We start from the raw sequence: 17,902 nt of genomic DNA on the forward strand, positions 1-17,902 counted from the left end.
ACAGCATCACGTGACCCTTCCCTAGAACCTCTTTTAAAAATGGGCGTTACATTGACCACCCTCCATGCTCAATTTTAAGGATAAATTGCATATCACTAGCATTAGCTCCGCAAGCTCATTTTTCAGTTCTATCAGTACTCTAGGATGAATACCATCCAGTCCAGGAGATTTGCTACTCTTCAGTTTGCTGAACTGCCCCATTATGTCCTCCAGGTTTACCGTGAAGTCAGTAAGTTTCTCCGACTCGTCCGCTTGAAATATCATTTCCGACACCGGTATCCCACCCAAATCTTCCTCAGTGAAGACCGAAGCAAAGAATTCATTCAATCTCTCCGCTACGTATTTGTCTTCCTTGATCGCCTCTTTTACCCCTCGGTCATCCAGCGGCCCAACCGATTCTTTTGCCGGCTTCCTGCTTTAAATATACCCAAAAAAATTTTTACTATGCTTTTTTGCCTCTAATGCTATCTTCTTTTTCGCAATCCCTCTTGGCCTTCTTTATCTGCGCCTTGCATTTGCTTTGACACTCCTTATGCTGCTGCTTGTTATTTTCAGACGGTTCCTTCTTCCATTTTCTGAAGGCATTTCTTTTAGCCCTAATAGCTTCCTTTACCTCACTTTTCAACCAGGCCGGCTGTCTTTTGGAGTTCCGTCTTTCTTTTCTAATTTGTGGAATATGTTTGGCCTGGGCCTCCAGGATGGTATTTTTGAACAGCGTCATAGGCGGTCGGTGGCCTAACTGTTTGGGGAGGCTAAAGGGGGCGGGGTTAGGGGTGGAGCTTAAATCCATAATTGTCTGATAACACACAGAAAAAATAAATAAATAAAAATAAAAGTCACAATTAATACCTTTTATTAAATATAGATATTAGATATGTATCATATGTCAAAGAATAAAGTGGTTGCTCAAAGCATATACTAACCACAATCGCTCAACTGCAAAACACTATGCACAATTTTGTGCAAAAACACACTCAGAACCTTACTGTACCATAAATATTACACTGGGCAGAACCTAATACACCAATATACCACCCATACGGAAAATGCAGACCGTCAACAATATGAAACAAGGGATCATAATATCACAATTCTCATGTAGAGCCACAAAACACCCTAATTCATGTTTAATGTGGGATAAAATGCCATAAATAAGTAAATAAATATAAACTTTTAATGTTGAGCACCTGATTCTCAGTGGACATATTCCAAACACTATAATGAAAATAAAATGATTTTTTTCTACCTTTGTTGTCTGGTGACTGTTTTTTTGATCATGCTGCTATCTGTCCTCTTCTCCGTTTCCAGGGCTTCCTTTCCATTTCTTTCTTTCCTTTCCTCCTTTCTTCTTCATTTCTGGTCCTCAGCTTCTGCCTATTTTCTTCATCCATGTGCAGTTTTTCTCCTCTCTTTCTTTTCCCTCATCTCATCTCCTTCCTCACTCTTCCCTCCCCTCCACCCATGTCCAGCATTTTTTCTCTCTCCCCTCCTCTCCCCTGCCCTCCATCCACCCATGTCCAGTGACCCTTCTCTCCCCCTGCCCTGCAAGCACCCATACACAGCAACCCTCCTATCCCCTGCCCTCCATACACCCATGTCCAGTAGTGATCCTCCTCTCCCCTGCCCTGCATGCACCTATTATACCCAGCGACCCTTCTCTCCCCTCCTTCCACAAATGCCCAGCAACTCCCTTCTCTCCCCTGCCACCCCCTCCCTAATTGTTTGGCAAATTCCTCCCCTCCCTCCTCCCTCCGGATCCGGTCCACTCACGTCACTGACCTGACTCTTCTGAGCTGTCAGCGCTAACTCTACCCCGCTGTGCTGGCGCTGCCGGCGTTCGCGCTTCAAAATGGCTGCCGAGACTTACAGGGCCGCCTCTAAGACTTCAGCAGAAGTCTCGCGAGGCAGCCTCTGGAAGTCTTGGCGGCCATTTTTAAAGCGCGAACGCCGGCAGCACCAGTGCAGCGGGGGACAGTTAGCGCTGACAGCTCCGAAGACGAAGAGTCAGGTCGGTAACATGAGGGACCGGATCCGGAGGGAGGGGGAGGAGCCGGCTCGCTGCGGCTGGGGAGGCTTAGCCTCCCCAAGCCTTCGATACCGGGCGCCTATGAACAGCGTCCATGCCTGTTGTACAGTTTTTACCCTCTCAGTTGTCCCCCTAAGTTTTTTTTTCCACCGGTCTTCTCATTTTATCATAGTCTCCTTTTTTAACGTTAAACGCTAATGTATTTGACTTCCTGTATATAGTTACTTCAAGGTTGATATCAAAACTGATCATATTATGATCACTGTTATCAAGTGGTCCCAGTACCATAACGTCCCTCACCAGATCATGCGCTCCACTAAGGACCAAGTCTAGAATTTTTCCTTCTCTCGTCGGCAGATTGTGCATGTTTATGCTTAAAGCTGTTACAGAGGACCGATCTCTTTCTTTATTTGGCATACAATAATAGGAAGTGTCTGTAGTGAAGTAACCAGCTTTTATTTGAAACTTGACTGTTCTGGGCTCTGATTGGCCTGGAGTTTTGAAAATTACCCAGCAGATGCTGCCTGGAAGTAGAAAAAGATCTTTTTGCTAAGGCTTTGTAACCAATTATATGTCTTGATCTTCCCAGGTACTGTTTAGACAGTATATAGATGTTTTAGTTTTCTAATTGATCCACCTTTCAATTACTTGTTACTGTTTGCTATTTCCACATTTTTGTTCAGTGTTCAATTTTGATAAGAATAATCAAAATTGTTTGTTCACTCTGCTTATCTGGACTGATAAAGAATCCTGGTGATTTGTGTGTTGGGTCTGTGAGTGCTTTCTGAGAACTGTGGGACCACTGGAAGTGTGGCTTCAGTAACCTAGAAATCACTGGGGATAATTGGAGAGTGGGAGACTTGCGCAGCGGCAGTTCTGACCCAGTCGGTGGGAGGAGGGTGCTAGTGTAGAGCACAAGTGGCAGGTGCAGGCGGATCTGAGCTCTGCTGGAGATAGACCCGCTAAGTGGCCGCAGAGTAACCCCAGGCGGGTGGCTAAGCGTTTTGTCACAATGGATAATTTGTATTGTGTTGGCACCTCCAGTCATTTTGAAATGTTACATAAGTACATAAGTAATACCACACTGGGAAAAGACCAAGGGTCCATCGAGCCCAGCATCCTGTCCATGACAGCAGCCAATCCAGGCCAAGGGCACCTGTTGGTTCCTATGGCCATGTGATAGAATGTGTGGAATAAATCTGTTTCCTCTTAAGTACATTTCCCACAGTGCTACATTAAGGAAATTCTGGCCCTATACTTCTTACTCAGGAGAGTGTGGTCTAGTCAGGGGGAAGGAAAAACCCAAAGCAGGCACAAGACAGAGCTGAGAGGAATAGTCCTTCAAGCCCTATCTCCACAAGTTTAGGACAAGGAAGCAGAAGTATGGCCAAGGTAGGAAAGTTCTCAGTTGAATATTATGAATTGCTGACTTCATGGCTTAATAGAAACCAGGCCCTTCCTTATTGGTTAAATGCTGTACTTTAAGTTGATATTCTTAATCTATACATGCTAACTAGCTGCAACCTAACAGGAAGCACTCCCTTCACATACCATGTAAAATGAGTTGAATGGACTGTACAGGTCTTTCTTTATCTGTCGTCATTTACTACGTTACTATGTACTATGTTCATATTGTGGACAAAATTACAGAGGATTATATTTGGTTCCTAAGTTACCAGCACTATGATAGGATTAGGTCTGTGTATATAATTGATGCACAATCCAATAAAGAGTTTTACTGTACCACTGTAGCTTGGTTGTGTCTGTGGAGGGTCTGTGCCTCACATCTGCTCACGCTATCACAAGCTCCAGTCTCTGTCATATTTTTCTATCATTTTTTTTGTGCCTGAAATGTTTTTTTCCCCTTGTTTCTGCAGCTAAAGCCTCTGATCTAGAGTCCCTGAATAAGCCTCTTGTGGAAGCTACCATTAAAGTGTATTCCACCATCACATCACAGCTGTTGCCTACTCCAGCCAAATCCCACTACACCTTCAACCTGAGAGACCTTTCCAAAGTGTTCCAGGGCATACTAATGGCTGATCCTACTAAAACTAAGGTAAAAGCAAATCTGTCTAAAATAGGCCAACTAGTGTTCATGCAACTGAGCTTAGAAACATAGAAGCCAATTTTCAGAAGAGAAGCTGAGTGCCTAAATTTAGGAACCAAAGTTGGCATCCTAACTTTTCAGCTGAAAATTCACCTAAATTCAACTATATGCCTATATGCTTTGTTTGCTTTCGAATTTGGAACCTGCTGATCAGGGGCGTAGCTACGGGTGGGCCTGGATGGGCCCAGGCCCACCCAATTTAGCCTCAGGCCCGCCCACCCAGAAGCAGATCCTTACCCTCTCCCACCCCTGCCGCAGTGCTTCATTTAATGCTGTTGGCGCTGCTGTTGCACAGTCTCCCATCCCCGTGGCAGCGCTTGCACTTTGCTATGGCGCTGCCTGACAGCAACTCTACAGATGTGGCACCGACGTCCGACATCCTGCTCCAGGGCCTTCCCTCTGCCGCGCTGGCCCCGGAGCAGGACGTCGGACGTCGGTGCAACATCTGTAGCGTTGATGTAAGGCAGCGCCATAGCAAAGTGTAAGCGCCGCTGCGGGGGTGGGAGACTGTGAGGCGCAACAGCAGCGCCGACAGCATTAAATGAAGCGCTGCAGCAGGGGTGGGAGAGGGTGAGGAAGTCAGTGGGGTGCTGGCCCAGTAAGGGGAGGCTGGGAGGGGAGGGGCCTGAAGGGAACAGAAGGGTGCTGGACTTACTAGGGGCAGAGGGTTGGAGGGAAGGGAGAGAGGTTTTGGATTTACAGAGGGGAGGTTGGAGGGAAGGGGAGAGGTTTTGGATTTGCAGAGGAGAAGTTGGAAGGAAGGGGAGAGGTTTTGGATTTACAGAGGGGAGATTGGAGGGAAGGGGAGAGGTTTTGGATTTGCAGAGGGGAGGTTGGAAAGAAGGGGAGAGGTTTTGGATTTGCAGAGGGGAGGTTGGAGGGAAGGGGAGAGGTTTTGGATTTGCAGAGGGGAGGTTGGAGGGAAGGGATAGAGGTTTTGGATTTGCAGAGGGGAGGTTGGAAGGAAGGGGAGAGGTTTTGGATTTGCAGAGGGGAGGTTGGAGGGAAGGAGAGAGGTTTTGGATTTGCAGAGGGGAGGTTGGAAGGAAGGGGAGAGGTTTTGGATTTGCAGAGGGGAGGTTGGAGGGAAGGGGTGAGGTTTTGGATTTGCAGAGGGGAGGTTGGAGGTTGGAAGGAAGGGGAGAGGTTTTGGATTTGCAGAGGGGAGGTTGGAGGTTGGAAGGAAGGGGAGTGGTTTTGGATTTGCAGAGGGGAGGTTGGAGGGAAGGGATAGAGGTTTTGGATTTGCAGAGGGGAGGTTGGAAGGAAGGGGAGAGGTTTTGGATTTGCAGAGGGGAAGTTGGCGGGAAGGGGAGAGGTTTTGGATTTGCAGAGGGAAGGTTGGAGGTTGGAAGGAAGGGGAGAGGTTTGGATTTGCAGAGGGGAGGTTGGAAGGAAGGAGAGAGGTTTTGGATTTGCAGAGAGGAGGTTGGAAGGAAGGGGAGAGGTTTTGGATTTGCAGAGGGGAGGTTGGAGGGAAGGGGAGAGGTGCAGGGAGAAAGAGCCAGATGCATAAGGGGAAGGAAAGAGAGGAAGAGAAGCTGGTTGGGGGGTGGGATCAGAGAGGAGAGGGACACATTGGTGTGGAGGAGGGAGAAAGGGGACATAGGGAAGTATACAGAAGGGAGATGATGGGCATTAGGTGGGAGCATGGGGACAGGGACACAAATGTGAGATGCTGTATGGGGATGGCACATGGGCACAGAGGGGTAATGCCTGACAAGGGCAGGGGGGAACGGGGATATGGAATAGAGATAAAATGCTGGACACTGGAGAGGGGGGGTATATTGACATAGAGAGGGGGGGGAGATACCAGACAAGGGGGAGAATAGGAACACAGAAGGGATATGCTGGGCATGGGGTGCATAGGTGCACAGAGGAATGATGATGGATGAGGGAATATGAACACGGGAGATACTGGACAAGGAAATATAGGAAAACAGAGATGGGAGATGGATGATGGACATGGAGAAAGAAGAAATGTCAAATAGGAAACCCTGACAAGTGAGTTAAGAGAAGACAGAGGGAAGCAGAAACCAGAGACTGGGACCAATATGATTTGAGAAAAAATGACCAGACAACAAAAGGTATAAAAAATTATTTTATTCAATGTTGTGAATATAATATGTTGGATTTTGAATGTACATCTTGCCAAAGTTGATGTTAAACATGGCTAGGGTCCAGGACAGAAATCTAAGAAAGGACCCCAAAGTCCATTACCAGGCTGCGCCTTCAGCTTCCAGCATGCAGGCTTTCTGTGGCCAAGGAACCAAGCATAATTGCCCTAGTTGCAACCCCTAACACCATCCCTGGCATGTGCCATCTTTATATTTTGCACAGGAGCAAATGCCTTTCTTTCTTGTTTCTCTGGTGTTGTACTACATACAAGGTCTAGTTTCTTGGGGTTTCCATTTAATTTCTATTCTAGAGTTTGTGGTCACTTAGTCTGTATTTGGCATTTGTGTCTTGTGTGTGTGACTGAGGTATTCTGTTAGCATGAAGTTTCTATGTAGCATTCTGTAGTAATTTGGCTTGTTCAGCTTTCCTGATAAATGTATTTGTATTTTAGGGCTCTTCTATAATATTTAAGGCACTTCTTTTTCATAGGTAAGATCTTTGTTTTGGAAGTTAGTACTGGCATGGTAAATTTGCTCTAGGTTCTGAGTGACTTTTGTTTTATAGATTTTTTAAAGTTAATTTATAATATGTCTGTAATTGAGATTACACTAGAAAACAAAATTTCTTTGTATGATGAGTTTTATGGAGAATTGTCCTTGCTATGCTCTGTATCCATTGTTGGTGGAGGGCCAGGAGGTTCTCTGGATGCAGAATGTGTTTGGCTTCAATTCCATATATGTGTTGGAGGACCATGGCTCAATGGGGCTGAATAGTGCAGTCTATTGTACTTCCCTTAGCTCTCAATTGGCCTGCAGCCACTGAAGCCTGCACTGCAACCCTCATTGAAGTTATGGGGAGTGAGGTAGGGACAGAGCATGGGTGCATCAGGTTGCATGGGTGCATCAGGTTGCTGTTTTTTCTCTTTCAAAAAATTTGGCAACTCTAGTGCCCACCCATCCAACCTGTTGGCCTACCCAAAAATTGCCTACGCCACTGCTGCTGATTGATTAATATTTTGCTTAATGTTCAGCCAAAAGTTTATCGATTGAACAAGAGAACCAAGAGGTGTGATGCAGGTACAGTTTTTAAACCATTGATATTCAGTGTCTGGCAGTGTGTTTTTTCTAGCAAAAAAGGTGTCAGTAGTCTACTACTACTACTACTTATTATTTCTAAAGCGCTACTAGACGTACGTAGCGCTGTACACTTGAACATGAAGAGACAGTCCCTGCTCGACAGAGCTTACAATCTAATTGGGACAGACAAACAGGACAAACAAGAGATAAGGGAATATTAAAGTGAGGATAATAAAATAAGGGTTCTGAACAAGTGAATAAGGGTTAGGAGTTAAAAGCAGCATCAAAAAGGTGGGCTTTTAGCTTAGATTTGAAGACGGCCAAAGATGGAGCTTGACGTACCGGCTCAGGAAGTCTATTCCAGGCTTATGGTACAGCTAGATAAAAGCAACGGAGTCTGGAGTTAACAGTGGAGGAGAAGGGTGCAGATAAGAGAGATTTACCCATTGAACGGAGTTCCCGGGGAGGAATGTAGGGAGAGATATGAGTGGAGAGGTACTGAGGAGCTGCAGAGTGAATGCAGTTATAGGTCAATAAGAGGAGTTTGAACAATATGCAGAAACGGATAGGAAGCAAGTGAAGTGACTTAAGGAGAGGGCTAATATGAGCATTATGACACTGGTGGAATATTAGTCGTGCAGCAGAATTTTAAACATATTGAAGAGGAGAGAGATGGCTAAGTGGGAGACCTATGAGAAGCAAGTTTTAATAGTCTAAGCGAGAGATGATAAGAGTGTGAATGAGGGTTCTGGTAGTGTGCTCAGAAAGGAAAGGGCAAATTTTGGTGATATTATAGAGAAAGAAACGACAGGTTTTAGCAGCCTGTTGAATATGTGCAGAGAAGGAGAGGGAGGAGTCGAAGATGACCCCAATTTTACGAGCTGATGAGACAGGAAAGATGAGAGTGTTATCCACAGAAATAGAGAATGGGGGAGGAGGAGAGGTTGGTTTAGGGGGAAAGATGAGAAGCTCAGTCTTGGTCATGTTTAGTTTCAGATGGCGCTGAGACATCCAGGCAGCAGTGTCAGACAGGCAGGCTGATACTTTGGCCTGGATTTCGGCTGAGATTTCTGGTGTGGAGAGGTAGATCTGGGAGTCATCAGCGTAAAGATGATACTGAAAACCATGGGATGAGATCAGAGTACCAAGGGAAGAAGTATAGATGGAGAAAAGAAGAGGTCCCAGGACAGATCCCTGAGGTACACCAACTGACAGTGGGATAGAAGTAGAGGAGGCTCCACTAGAGTATACACTAAAGGTATGCTGAGAGAGATAAGAAGAAAACCAGGAAAGAACAGAGCCCTGAAATCCAAGTGAGGACAGCATATCAAGGAGTAGGCTGTGATCAACAGTGTCAAAAGCAGCAGATATATCGAGAAGGATGAGGATAGAATAGAGACCTTTGGATCTGGCTAGGAACAGATCATTGTAGACTTTAGCAAGTGCTGTTTCAGTTGAATGAAGGGGGCGAAAGCCAGATTGAAGTGGATCAAGAATAGCTTGAGGTGAAAGAAAGCCAAGGCAACAGCGGTGAACAGCACGGATAGGAAAGGGAGGAGGGAGATGGGGTGATAGTTGGAAGGACGTAGGGTCCAATGCAGGTTTTTTAAGGAGTGGTGTGACTACGGCATGTTTGAAGGCATCAGGAACAGTTGCAGTGGACAGTGAAAGATTGAGGATATGACAGATAAAAGGGATGACAGTAGGAGAGATAGTGTTAAGTAGATGGGTGGGAATAGGATCAGAGGAACAGGTAGTTGGTTTTGAGGAGGAAATAAGATGTGTAGTTTCCTCTTCAGTGATTTCAGAAAAGGAAGAAAAGGAGGCAGGGGTTGGAGGGTTGAGAGAATGGACTAAGGGAAGGAGAGGTGGCGGTGACCTGGCTGAGAATTCAAGTTTAATCTTGTGAACCTTATCATGAAAGAACTCATCCAGAGTCTGGGGGGAAACTGAAGGGGGGGTTGGAGGTGAAGGCACTTTGAGGAGAGAATTCAGTGTGGCAAAGAGACGTTGAGGGTTTGAGCCAAGAGAATTTGTCAACTGGATGTAATAGTCTTGTTTGGCAAGTAAAAGAGCAGACTGGAAGGAGGTCAGCAAGAATTTGAAATGTATGAAGTCAGCATGGGCACGGGATTTCAGCCAAAGGCGTTCGGCAGAGCGGGCACAGGAACATAGGTAGCGGATTCTAGAGGTTAACCAAGGCTGGGGTTTGGTACGTTTTACAGAACGGGGAATGGGAGGAGCAAGAGTATCCAGAGCAGAGGAGAGAATAGTATTATAGGAAGAGACAGCCTCATTGACAGACTTGGATAACATAGTGGTAGAGAAGAGATTTGAAACATTGGAGGACAGAGTAGAAGGGTCAATAGCCTGAAGATTCCTAAATGTATTGGTTAAGATTGGATGGGACTGGGGAGGAGGGTGTTTAAGTGTGAAAGTTATCAGATGATGGTCAGAGAGGGGAAGAGTTGAGGCACAGAAACTGGAGAGTGAGCAGTTAGAGAAGAGGATAAGATCAAGACAGTGGCCATTCTGGTGAGTGGGGGCAGTGGAGCACAATTGAAGATTGAAAGAGGATGTTAAAGCAAGAAACTGCGAAGCATAAGAGTCAGAGGGATCATTAGCATGAATGTTAAAATCCCCAAGAATGAGGGAAGGAGATGAAGGTTCAAGAAAGAAGGAAAGCCATGCATCAAAGTCAGTGAGAAAAGAATAAAGGGACTTATCAGGGGGTCGATAAATGACTGCTACTCAGAGAGGCAGAGGAGCAAATAGACGGATGGAGTGGACTTCGAAGGAAGAAAAACAGTGAGACTGAGGTAGAAGAAGAGGTTGAAATCTACAAGAGGGTGAAAGTAGTAGCCCCACACCACCAGCGGCCAACCGGGCGAGGAGTATGGGAGAAAAGATAACCTCCATGGCATAGGGCCGCGACTGAAACAGAGTCTTCAGGGTAAAGCCAAGTTTCAATTAGGGCAAGCAGATGGAGAGTACAAGAGATAAAGAGGTCATGGATGTAGGAAAGTTTGTTACAGACAGAGCGGGCATTCCACAGAGCGCAAGAGAAAGGCAGGGAAGGAGGGGGGAGGAAAGGTACAGAAATTAGATTGGAGATATCACGGTGTGACTTCACAAATAGGATGAGAGCTGATGTGGAGGACCAGGATTGGGATTAATGTCCCCAACGGAGAGCAGGAGAAGGAGCAAGAGAGTACGGAGAAGAGTGGGAGAGGTACGACAACAGCGACGAAGGCGAGATGTACTCAGATAGAAAGGAGATGAATGAATGGAAGGAAGGAAAGACTCAACTGCTAGGCCACCCTTCAGGGGTGGGGAGATCACTGAGGGACCCAATCCACAATAACCAGGCCCCCTGCAACTAGTCACAGAATCTATAACAAGGCAGAATTTTTGTGTAGAGCCTGAGCTCTTTCATTAAAACTTGGGGACAATGGAAAAGGTGCCATTACTCATTACCCCCAAGTACCCCCTCAGAAAAAGCCCTGGCGTCTATTTAAAGACAAATAGCTGGTCTAACTTAACTGAATAAAATGTTTAACTTTCAATTGATATAGTCAGCAATGCTGATTAACTAATATTTCTGAATATCCAGTTAAGTTAGCCCTTCATTTCTGTCTTTGGGAGTATGACCTTGGCCTCCAATATAGCTGATACATTTTACATACGTAAATTGTTAATACTACTTCTGGCAGGGCCCGGGACAAGGCCGCCCCGCCCCCGCTGCCACCCCCTCCCAGGTTGTTGTCGTCGCCCCAAGGGGGGCCCGGCACCACAGTCCCACCCGCCTCCCCAACCGGGCCGGGCCCCTTCCACCCAAACCCCCGCCAGCAGAAGTTCTGTCTTCTGACTCCGGCATACGCGGCCCACACAGACGTGCTCCTCTCAGCTGATCTTCGCTGTACTCTGCAGGCAGGGCTTCTGTGCGTCTGACATCCTGCACGTCAGACACACAGACGCACAGAAGCCCTGCAGAGTACAGCAAAGATCAGCTGAGAGGAGCGCGTCTGTGTGGGCCAAGCACGCCGGAGTCAGAACAGAAGACAGCACTTCTGCTGGCGAGGGTTCGGGTGGAAGGGGCCTGGTGGCGGTGGTGGGTAGGACTGCGGCGCCGGGCCCCCTTGGAGGCCCAGGCCCCGGGAATTTTGTCCCCCCTGTCCCCCCCCTCTCGGCAGCCCTGACTTCTGGTGTACTGCGTCTTGAAGAGCATGGGTTGATTCCAGTGAGATCAAAATGGGTGATTCAGAGCAGGGCTGCTGAGAGACTGGGCCGGGCCCGGGGCAAGGCCGCTCCTGGGGCCCCCCCACTCGAGCTCGCTGCCGCTGCTCCCCCACCCCAACCTCCCCCCTCCATCCACCACCAGGCCGGGCCCCCTGTATTGAAATCACAGCGCCTCTCACCTCCGTGTGAAAACACTGCAGGCAGCAGCAGATCGCCTCCCTTTGGGCCTCCTTCCCTCCCTGTGTCCCGCCCTCTCGGAAGTTATGTCAGATGAGGGCAGGACACAGGGAGGGAAGGAGGCCCAAAGGAAGGCAATCTGCTGCTGCCTGCAGTGCTTTCACATGGAGGTGAGAGGCGCTGTGATTTCAATGCAGGGGGCCGGGCCCACTGGCAGACGGTTGACAACGGAGGGCGGGTGGAACTGCGGTGCCGGGCCTCCCCTGGAGGCCCGGGCCTGGGGAATTTTGTCCCCCCTGCCCCCTCTCTCTGTGGCCCTGATTCAGAGGCTGAGGAAACCTCTTGTAGTGTAATGCAATGATCTTGTGCCTAGGTAATGGCATCTTTAACTTTTTTCCCCAAATGGATTGTCACCTATGCAAGATACATCAACAGGATGTTCACATTCATGTTCTTGAAGGCCAGATGATCTGAGCCATGCCATTCTGAATGCCACTATTGCAATGCTGCTGTTCTAGATACAGTATTATAAGAATCATAGTTGGATCATATAAGATGAGTTGGGTAACTTCAACTTGCAGGTCTGATGGGAGTGACTCTAAAGGATCATACTTTCATTATAGAATAATGGTACTACATAATTTAAAGTTGATGGGCAGCATTCTTCACATTTTTCATGGCCCCTTGGAAAACTTTTTTTTCTAATATATTGAGGATCTTGAGGCCTTGCCAGGTTGAATATAGCCATGTGATTTTTTTTAGCTCTTGGATCTTTTAAGACCTGCATCCTTAGCATCCCTCTAGACCAGTTGAGACACATAGGTATACACACTCCTACCAGCAGGTGTAGACTGAGAACCACTGGCTTGAACATAATCTTATAAATATCCTGTGCATTCCAGCTTCATCCAGTACTTCTCAATCTCCAGCAGTCTAGGACTGGCTGAGGTAGGAGTTGATAATAAAATAAATAAGATAAACAGTTTTCAGCAGCTGAGAGATTCTTTTGGCCTTCTATCTGAATTTTATATATCTTCAGTTATGCTGCCTGCTATAAGATAAGCTATTGAAAGGCTGACTCAGTGGGAAATTTACTCCTTTTGTGGAGTTTTTGGCAAAAAGGGTATCTCAGAGGAAACTAATATCTTCTTTGTATGACCTGCTGGTGAGAGGAGCCCTTTGTAAGCCACAGAATTATGATCCAGTGGGAAAATGATTTGGGCTTTTCTTTTTCTACCAGGGAATGGCAGGATATACATCAGAATGCTTTTAAAGATTTCTGCCTCTACCAACCTGATCGAGCAAGGGGTAAAGATTCTATATCATTGGTATACATACCCTTCTCATCGCTCAATTTATTTTCCCCAAAATACTTGAATCTGTGTTGGACAGGATATGGGAAGGTTGGTGCTTATTTCTCATTGGATTAAGCTTTTTGCTAGAATGCTAAATGTTCAGCTCCCTTTAGACCTGAAAGACCTATTGCAATGGCATCCCCTGGGCCTCACTACAGAATAGATCTGTATGTTGTTTCTGTGCTTGGCTATGACCTGTAGAGAGACAAGTAGGTACTGTAGGACCTGGGATCTGCCAGTTAATCAAATTTTGAGGCAACAGCTATGGCAAGCATATTACTTGAGTAAACTTACAGGGCCTGATTTTCAGCTCACTGGAGGCAGCCCTCATAAGTGCTGCGATTGGTGCTAACCTTGGATATTCAGTGCAGGGCTGTTTCCAGTGTCTCGCATTGAAAATCCTTTTTTTTTTTTTTTGGCTAGCTAAAACAACCGGCTAAGTGAATATTCAGCACTTGCCAGTTAAATTTATAGCAGCCAAAGATAGGACTGCTATATTTATGCGGTCCGGTTTGGCTGCTAAACTTAGCCGGCCAGCACTTGATTATTTGCTGATAGCCAGCTATATCACACCCAGGAAAACAGAGCATTAAGTACAGAGAGGATCCTTGCTCATTCACAGCTCTATTTTCCTAGGTACATAAGTACATAAGCACCGCCATACTGGGAAAAGACCAAGGGTCCATCAAGCCCAGCATCCAGTCTCCGACAGTGGCCAATCCAGGCTTCAAGAACCCAGCAAACCTCCCCCCCCCCCCCCCCAAAAAAAAAAAAAAATTAATGTTCAATGGACTTTTCCCTCAGGAATCTGTCCAAACCCCTTTAAATTCCGTAAGGCCAGCTGCTGCCACTACATTCTCCAGTAACAAGTTCCAGAGTCTAACTACACGCTGAATAAAGAAAAACTTTCTCCTGTTTGTTTTAAATCTACCATATTCTAGCTTCATCTTATGTCCCCTGGTTTTGTTGTTGTTTGAAAGTGTAAACAAATGCTTCACATCTGTCCGCTCTACTCCGCTCATTATCTTGTAGACTTCTATCATATCACCCCTCAGCCACCTTTTCTCCAAGCTGAAGAGCCCTAACCTTCTCAGCCTTTCCTCATAGGGAAGTCGTTCCATTCCCTTTATCATTTTCGTTGCCCTTCTCTGCACCTTTTCTAATTCCTTTATATCTTTTTTGAGATGCGGCGACCAGAATTGAACACAGTGTTCGAGGTATGGTTGCACCATGGAGCGATACAAAGGCATTATATCATTCTTTTTGTTTTCCATCCCTTTCTAATAATACTCAACATTCTGTGCACTTTCTTAACCGCGGCAGCACACTGGGCAGACGTTTTTAACTTCTTATCAACGATAACTCCCAGACAGTGGCGTACCAAGGGGGGGGGGGGGGGGGGGGGGTGGTCTGCCCCGGGTGCACGCCGCTGGGGGGTGCCACGGCGCACGCCTGCTGCGAGAGTTCGCTAACTTCTCTCATTCGCTGCAGCTCCCTCTGCCCCGGAACAGGTTGCTTCCTGTTCCGGGGCAGAGGGAGCTGCAGCGAACGAGCAAAGTTAGTAAACTTGCAGCAGGCGCGCGCTGCGGTACCCCCCCCCCCCCCCAGCGGCATGCACCCGGGGGGGGTCTTTCGCCGGGGGGGGGGGCTGCGCTGCATCGGGGGGGTGCTGCACCCAGGTGTCCGCCCCCCTAGGAACGCCACTGTCTGGGAGTTATCGTTGTGTGCATGACATTGCTGTAATTCGGGTTCCTCTTACCCACATGCATCACTTTGCACTTGTCAACATTGAACTTCATCTGCCACTTGGACGCCCAATCCCCCAGTCTCGCAAGGTCCTCCTGTAATCTTTCACACTCCTCCTGCGACTTGACGACCCTGACTAATTTTGTGTCATCTGCAAATTTAATTACCTCACTAGTTACTCCCATCTCTAGGTCATTTATAAATATGTTAAAAAGCAGCGGTCCCAACACAGACCCTGCGGGACCCCACTAACTACCCTTCTCCACTGAGAATACTGACCATTCAACCCTACTCTTTGCTTCCTATCTTTCAACCAGCTCTTAATCCATAGTAATACCCTACCTCCGATGCCATGACTCTCCAGTTTCCTCAGGAGTCTTTCATGAGGCAGTTTGTCAAACGCCTTTTGAAAATCCAGATACACAATATCCACCAGCTCCCCATTGTCCACATGTTTGTTCCCCCCCCCCCCCCCTCAAAAAATTCAGTAGATTGGTGAGGCAAGACTTCCCTTCACTAAATCCGTGCTGACTTTGTCTCATCAGCCCATGTTTTTGTACGTGCTCTGTAATTTTATTCTTGATAATAGCCTCTACCATTTTGCCCGTACCGACGTCAGACTCACCGGTCTATAATTTCCTGGATCTCCTCTGGAACCCTTTTTAAAAATCAGCGTAACATTGGCTACCCTCCAGTCTTCCGGTACCACACTCGATTTTAGAGATAGATTGCATATTACTAACAGTAGGTCTACAAGTTCCAGTTCTATTAATACTCTGGGATGAATACCATCAGGTCCTGGTGATTTACTACTCTTCAGTTTGCAGAACTGACCCATTACATCCTCCAAGTTTACAGAGAATTCATTTAGTTTCTCCGACTCGCCCGGTTCAAATATGTTTTCCGGCACTGGTGTCCCTCCCAAATCCTCCTCGGTGAAGACCGAAGCAAAGAATTCATTTAATTTCTCCGCTGCGGCTCAGTCTTCCCTGATCGCCCCTTTAACACCATTTTCGTCCAGCGGCCCAACCAATTCTTTAGCCGGCTTCCTGCTTTTAATGTATCTAAAAAAATTTTTACTATGTACAGTGGGGGAAATAAGTATTTGATCCCTTGCTGATTTTGTAAGTTTGCCCACTGACAAAGACATGAGCAGCCCATAATTGAAGGGTAGGTTATTGGTAACAGTGAGAGATAGCACATCACAAATTAAATCCGGAAAATCACATTGTGGAAAGTATATGAATTTATTTGCATTCTGCAGAGGGAAATAAGTATTTAATCCCTCTGGCAAACAAGACCTAATACTTGGTGGCAAAACCCTTGTTGGCAAGCACAGCGGTCAGACGTCTTCTGTAGTTGATGATGAGGTTTGCACACATGTCAGGAGGAATTTTGGTCCACTCCTCTTTGCAGATCATCTCTAAATCATTAAGAGTTCTGGGCTGTCGCTTGGCAACTCGCAGCTTCAGCTCCCTCCATAAGTTTTCAATGGGATTAAGGTCTGGTGACTGGCTAGGCCACTCCATGACCCTAATGTGCTTCTTCCTGAGCCACTCCTTTGTTGCCTTGGCTGTATGTTTTGGGTCATTGTCGTGCTGGAAGACCCAGCCACGACCCATTTTTAAGGCCCTGGCGGAGGGAAGGAGGTTGTCACTCAGAATTGTACGGTACATGGCCCCATCCATTCTCCCATTGATGCGGTGAAGTAGTCCTGTGCCCTTAGCAGAGAAACACCCCCAAAACATAACATTTCCACCTCCATGCTTGACAGTGGGGACGGTGTTCTTTGGGTCATAGGCAGCATTTCTCTTCCTCCAAACACGGCGAGTTAAGTTCATGCCAAAGAGCTCAATTTTTGTCTCATCTGACCACAGCACCTTCTCCCAATCACTCTCGGCATCATCCAGGTGTTCACTGGCAAACTTCAGACGGGCCGTCACATGTGCCTTCCGGAGCAGGGGGACCTTGCGGGCACTGCAGGATTGCAATCCGTTATGTCGTAATGTGTTACCAATGTTTTCGTGGTGACAGTGGTCCCAGCTGCCTTGAGATCATTGACAAGTTCCCCCCTTGTAGTTGTAGGCTGATTTCTAACCTTCCTCATGATCAAGGATACCCCACGAGGTGAGATTTTGCGTGGAGCCCCAGATCTTTGTCGATTGACAGTCATTTTGTACTTCTTCCATTTTCTTACTATGGCACCAACAGTTGTCTCCTTCTCGCCCAGCGTCTTACTGATGGTTTTGTAGCCCATTCCAGCCTTGTGCAGGTGTATGATCTTGTCCCTGACATCCTTAGACAGCTCCCTGCTCTTGGCCATTTTGTAGAGGTTAGAGTCTGACTGATTCACTGAGTCTGTGGACAGGTGTCTTTCATACAGGTGACCATTGCCGACAGCTGTCTGTCATGCAGGTAACGAGTTGATTTGGAGCATCTACCTGGTCTGTAGGGGCCAGATCTCTTACTGGTTGGTGGGGGATCAAATACTTATTTCCCTCTGCAGAATGCAAATAAATTCATATACTTTCCACAATGTGATTTTCTGGATTTAATTTGTGATGTGCTATCTCTCACTGTTACCAATAACCTACCCTTCAATTATGGGCTGCTCATGTCTTTGTCAGTGGGCAAACTTACAAAATCAGCAAGGGATCAAATACTTATTTCCCCCACTGTATTTTTGCTTCTAACGCTAACTTTTTTTCAAAGTCCTTTTTTGCCCTCCTTATCTCCGCTTTGCATTTGGCTTGGCATTCCTTATGTTTTATCCGCAGGTCTTTTACTTTGAGGAAAGTGACAGGATTGCTCCTTGAGGTATTGTATTGCCCCTGAAGCAGCCCTGCAGGGTGAAACACGGCTTTATTGGGCACCCTTTTACCTGCATTTTACAATAAAGGTTGTCATTCATCTTTCACTGTGTCTGCTTCTGCATCTTCCATTGCTTCACTGATATTCACATGGTAGGGGGGGGGGGGGGTTTCTTATATACTGTTACATTTATTATTGGACATTTTGCTCTGGTTGGTGTTTCCTTGTTTTAAAAAATGCAATAAAG

The 17,902-nt window shown here is 46.7% G+C and overlaps 1 protein-coding gene across 1 annotated transcript in view; it reads left to right on the forward strand.

Annotated features, from left to right (window-relative positions):
* The window catches only part of DNAH1 (dynein axonemal heavy chain 1), a 799,478-nt gene that overhangs the window by 484,909 nt on the left and 296,667 nt on the right, over positions 1–17,902 (forward strand). The window contains exon 46 of the mRNA XM_030205737.1: positions 3,904–4,082. Within this exon, the coding sequence (XP_030061597.1) occupies positions 3,904–4,082 (179 nt within the window). The remainder of the gene's footprint in view (positions 1–3,903; positions 4,083–17,902) is intronic.

This window comes from Microcaecilia unicolor, chromosome 6 (assembly GCF_901765095.1).
Source record: "Microcaecilia unicolor chromosome 6, aMicUni1.1, whole genome shotgun sequence".
NCBI lineage: Eukaryota > Metazoa > Chordata > Amphibia > Gymnophiona > Siphonopidae > Microcaecilia > Microcaecilia unicolor.